The sequence below is a fragment of the Bidens hawaiensis genome, unplaced genomic scaffold (genome assembly GCF_021521415.1).
Source record: "Bidens hawaiensis isolate Kalapana, Puna unplaced genomic scaffold, B.hawaiensis_p1.1 tig00015252_1, whole genome shotgun sequence".
Taxonomy (NCBI): domain Eukaryota; kingdom Viridiplantae; phylum Streptophyta; class Magnoliopsida; order Asterales; family Asteraceae; genus Bidens; species Bidens hawaiensis.
This window is the reverse complement of record NW_027492360.1, coordinates 116,947-122,260: the sequence shown is the minus strand read 5'-3', so window position 1 is coordinate 122,260 and position 5,314 is coordinate 116,947. Positions and strand designations below refer to the sequence as shown.

Below are 5,314 nucleotides of genomic sequence, written 5' to 3'. Positions count from 1 at the left end.
TTGCACTTCCTTACTTCAATAATACTATTATTGAAATTATATGTGAAATATAATTGAAACTTCAAACTTGATTAGTCGACTAAACTTAAAACATTATTGAAATTGGAACCTTTTGCTTTTAGATTTTTTCAGTTTTTGATTTGGTTGTTCTTTATTGGAACTTAAGTGATTTTAGTTGGTGCTGAATTTTGTTCTTGAAACTTATCGAAATTAATATTTGGAACTCGTAGGGAACTTAGTAATTTCTAGTGACGTTTCAAGTTTACTTTGTTTTCTTGATTGGCGCATCTTAAAATGGTTGTTTGGTTAAGTAAGTTGATGTTTTCTAGTTCTGTCTTGACTAATTTATGACTTATTTCTATCCTATTATCGTCATGCGATGTTTCCTGATCATGGACTCTTTTTGCGAGTTGCCTTCACACGGATTAGAAATCTATGGGTAATGAGTATGGTCTGGTTCAGTACACATGTATGTCTTTAAATTAAATTAATATGGACTAGCTGAGAATTGGTTCTCTAGACGTTCAAATGATTCTAAAACAAATTAAGAGTTATTCTGAAGATTTGGTGATATGTTTTATATGCATGCTAGAATGCATGGGGCTTTAGAGATACTTTTTGATCTCTAATATGAATAATATTATTGGTCTCTGGTATGATCTGGAGCAATTCAGATGGAAGGTATTTATCAGGTTGAGAGAATTGGGAAAAGGGTAAAGCGATCATGTTGATTTGGGTTTGACATCACTTTGACCAGTACTCGATAGTAGCGAGGCAAGGGAGAATGAGACCAGTGGACCACAGTTGCACGTCGCCGAGATGGAATAGCTTCATCATTATACTTGGGTGATATCCAGACTACGACTGAAACAACTAAATTAAACTAACTGAATCAACTGAGATCAATACTTTAGTTGATATTAGTTTTAATAACCAAGTTATATGATTCGATAATGGTTATCCGTATACATAAATAAAAAAAAAAGACAAAATGTGACTAACAGTATCAAATGAAACAAACTTTATTCGACCCGCCCAAAACATGTAATTAACAGAACCGCCTAACCAAGAAACACCAAACCAACTGTAACCAGAACCAGTCAGTTATAAAATGTCAATGGCCTATACTCGTCCCTAAAGCATAACTTTTAGCAAACCATGTAATGGAACACAATGTTTCAACAAGACAATGTTCATAACTTTTAGCACACCATGTAAAAGATTAATGCAATTTACCGAAGCATCAATAACATGTATATATTGTAACCATGCAAGCCAGAAAATCTGTGTGCACATGATAGATAATTAGTTTTATTAGCGAAAACTCATTTGAAGTATGAAGTACAAAACAACTTGTACTGGTTGATATACAACAATAAATAATCATGTTAACAAACTATAGCTCAAATCCATGCAAACCAAACTTTTACACCTACCTTTAATTCCACATATACCCCTCTTCCTTTGCTGAAATTATGCAACACTTACAGCTTCCTTCTCTGTATTACACCTGCATATTATATGAATATCATCATGTCATATGAATAGATCAAATATTAATGTTCATGAGACAACAAACATGCCTTGTTTGCATATGAGGGATGAAAAACCATAGAAACCAACCGAACATCTAAACCAAAGTTTGAGATCCAAACGATTCAGTTAAAGATTTGGTCTTCACAATTTGGCGGTTTAATGGTTTGGTCTGGTTTGAAACTTGGAACCAGCTGAGTAAACTGAACAACGGTTTAATTAGACATAATTATTTCATTTTTGAAATATCTAGTTGTATGTATTATAATCATAAACCTTCTTTATCATTTTTAACCTTAGTCTTAAAACAAAAAATGACTTAGTAAAGAACTAAACATAATCGATTCAAACCACCAAAACCGAACCGTTAAATGCCAAAATGGCAAAACTGTCCAGTCCAGCCAACCCACCCAACCTGTCAGGTTTGGTTTGTCCTTTCTCGAAACCGTAATTAGCGTTCAGCACAGAATTTCCATCAAAACCAGACTGTGAACACGCCTACTTGCATATTGGCTAGACAATTAATAGATCAAAACATAATCGAAAACTTACTTATTGCAGTGAGATCGAGATGCATAGTTGTGATTATCACAGTTAGTGCACATCCAATCTCCGTCACGCCATTGCTTTGCTCTAACAAATTACAGCATAACACAAGTGTTAGAAAACTCTTCAAAGAATACATCAAACAGCCTTCATAACTCAAGGTTAAATATCATTTTAAGAAACATGAAGATTTAACATAAAATAAAACTTTATCAAAAACTTACCCTTTTCCAGGAAGCGTTGGCATAGTCAGCAATTGCAGATTAAGTTGTGAATGCTGCACTGCTGCGGAAGCTCCATCAGGATAGAGCTGTAAAAGATTAGCTGTTTGATTTGCAGCAGAACTGGCCATCTGAAAAGGTGTTAAATATGAAGAACTTGATATCTGCCCAGGTGGCTGATAAGCCTGCTGAAGGCCCAGAGTCTGTATATTGAAAATTTAAGGTGGCGTAAACGTAAAGTATCTCATAATTACAAAGCAGAATGAAACTTATAACCATGGTTATTAAGTCGAACATTACCTGGCCAGCATTCAGTCGTTTGTTATCCCAATCTTGAACAGGGTCTTCGGATGCTAAACGTTTTGTTCCCAACGCTTTAGAGTTAAAAAGTAAATAATACAACTGGTAAGTGACTTACTCAAGAAATAAGTCTAATTAGTCAAGCTAAATGCTAACACCACGACACACTGTCTAATCACATCTATGGCAGTTGTACCAACACCTAATCAGTTTGTAATCAATAAAGAAGCAGTACAGGTGACAATTTTGACGCATTTACTTATGAATGGGCCTGTTTGGTTAGTGTTTTATTTCAAATGGATCAAAAGAAAAGAAAAACTGGTTAAAAAAAGGTAACGCTTCAAATATGTCAAATGCATACAACTTTGCAGATCACTTTACTGCAAGTTTGATCATTATTGCGTATGTATTCACAATTAATATATTAATATATTTAAAAGGTTCACATGGATACAACAACAATGTAATTACGGGTCAAACCTGTTGACCCGGAATCAAGATACACAAACACGATATCAACCATAACAATGATCGACTCATTTATTAATATAATCAAACCAAAATAACACACATTAAACCATAACCCTATCAAATTATTTATACAATTCTCAAAACCTAAACCAACTAAGACTCCAATTATCAACTAATCTTAGGAAAAGCGACAAACATAACTAACTCAGACAACTCCTCGATATACTTACAAAATTGAACTAATATCCTCAAACTTAAACTTTAATGCTTGACCTTTATCAAGATTAAGGAGATGATTGATGGGTTAATCTTGATAAAGTTTAACAACATTAGAGTTTGAGTTTGAGTCGATTACTTTAGTTATTTGAGTTTATCAATATTAGCTATGTTTATCTTTCTTTTTTTCTTTCTAAAACTAGATTATAACTGTGCATGTGAGTCATAATTAGTTTAGGTTTTAAGTCCAATAAACATAGTGTGTTTGATCATATGGTTTGATGTATGATTTATTTCTACTGATTTATACTTTGAACTTATAAGATTTTTAGAAACAAGCAGCATCACTACAGTAAACACACAGTTGAGTCTAAGTATAATTAAAAAGTCAAAGAAGATGTTTGGTCATCAGTTATTACCTGGAGGCATAGAAGCATTGCATTTTTTGCACTACAAATTCAACAAAAACTAAATTAGAACAATAATAACAGCAAATGCATTCACTTGGAAACAAATCTTCACCTCCGTACCTGCGCCCGAGAAGAATAATTATGGAAACCACAGGTACAGATCCAGTCACCATTGCGCCATCCTTTTGAACCAATAACCTGGCTGACTTGGTTCGCACACGGGACTGCATTAGTGGGACCCAGAGGCCAGGTAGGAGCCTGTTGACCTCCAAACTTATCTGGGCCTCCGAGAAGCCAATTAGGGTTTAGAGGTAGAGGGTGTTGAAGAGCTCCATTTCCAAGATTCAGCCTTTGGTGTTGTACCCTGGCAAAATAATGTGGATGAGTTTGCAGAGAAGCCCCGGGAATTGCAAGTGCTGGCATAGCTGCTAACTCCTTTGGTTGTCCACACTTTTTGCACTTTTCTCGTGAGGCATAATTGTTGTTAGTGCAGCCTATTTTGATCCATCGCCACACACACCAACCCATAATGCAGCCAAGTAGAGGAATACAAACCCAAGGTTACACACCAATCACACAAAAACACAAACCACTCAACCAGAATGACTCCCTTTGTTTTAAATGTTTAATCTATATTGAAACTAAAAAACAAAAACACCCTTTGAAAAGCAAGCTGCTTTAGAAAACAAAAGTCTATGGTTTGCCACTTCACCATTGAAGTTGAATATCTAATAACATTTGGTTGTTCTGGCATCTAAAGAACTGAATCACTAATTACTTGTTCATCATCTACACAGTTAATGCGTTAAAATATCGGGTATCAGTCAAGAACCGATATTTGAGATATCGATTATCACGGTGGGATATCAATAACTTTAACATCATGCAGAATTTATATATATAGCAATTTAACACTAACAATTCCGTATACCCTCCTACCATTAACAAATTAAACTTTTGAACCTTACAAAACACTAACAATTGTAGCAAGTAGGAACTGATTAAGACTAAAAACACTAACATTAAACACTAAGACTTAAAACACCGATATTGAGTGCATAGTTCACCATAGAATATTGAATATTCAGATAAAGAAGCTTAAATTATCATAAATAAAGCATAAGAAAGCAATATTTACTTCTAATATTATCATTTTAAGACCTAACTTGCAAATTCAGATTTCCTATATCCCTAACACAAATAAATTGCTTTAAAGTTTAAAATAATAATACAACTTTTAATAATAATAATAATAATAATAATAATAATAATAATAATAATAATAATAATAATAATAATAATAATAATAATAATAATCCTGAATCGTACCGGTACAGATCCAGTCGCCAATCCTGGGTAACCATTTAGAATCAGCAGGTGTTTTGGAATCGACAAGCAAACGAGGCTGCTTACAGCGGTTACAGAAAAATCTGAAGGCGTAGTTTCTGTTTGCACAGCCACCACACTCCCAGTCTCCTTCTTTTCCTTCGCCTCCTCCCATTATTATTATTATTATTATTATTATTATTATTCGCCGGAGATGGGTTTCAAGTTTCCGGCATCCTCGTCGGCGCTAAAGAGAGGGGTTTTAAGGGCAAAGGATTTGGTCGAGTGGTG

General features: G+C 34.2%; 1 protein-coding gene across 1 annotated transcript; it reads right to left on the bottom strand.

Annotated features, from left to right (window-relative positions):
• Positions 1-1,289: 1,289 nt before the first annotated feature.
• On the bottom strand, positions 1,290-5,314 carry LOC143548809 (uncharacterized). Its single transcript, XM_077039887.1, has 7 exons — positions 5,027-5,314; positions 3,818-4,191; positions 3,707-3,737; positions 2,601-2,674; positions 2,304-2,503; positions 2,086-2,166; positions 1,290-1,510 (listed from the first exon to the last, which is right to left on the bottom strand). Exons 1-7 carry the CDS (start codon positions 5,196-5,198, stop codon positions 1,474-1,476), a joined length of 969 nt encoding a protein of 322 aa, XP_076896002.1. The 5' UTR covers positions 5,199-5,314; the 3' UTR covers positions 1,290-1,473.

Excerpts from the sequence above, each read along its gene's own strand:
- LOC143548809 (XM_077039887.1), bottom strand. The coding sequence starts at position 5,198 with ATGGGAGGAGGCGAAGGAAAAGAAGGAGACTGGGAGTGTGGTGGCTGT. Across the intron at positions 4,192-5,026 it reads TGGCGACTGGATCTGTACCG|GCTGCACTAACAACAATTAT; the intron begins GTACGATTCAGG and ends GGATCAAAATAG. Across the intron at positions 2,504-2,600 it reads AACGACTGAATGCTGGCCAG|ACTCTGGGCCTTCAGCAGGC; the intron begins GTAATGTTCGAC and ends TTCAATATACAG.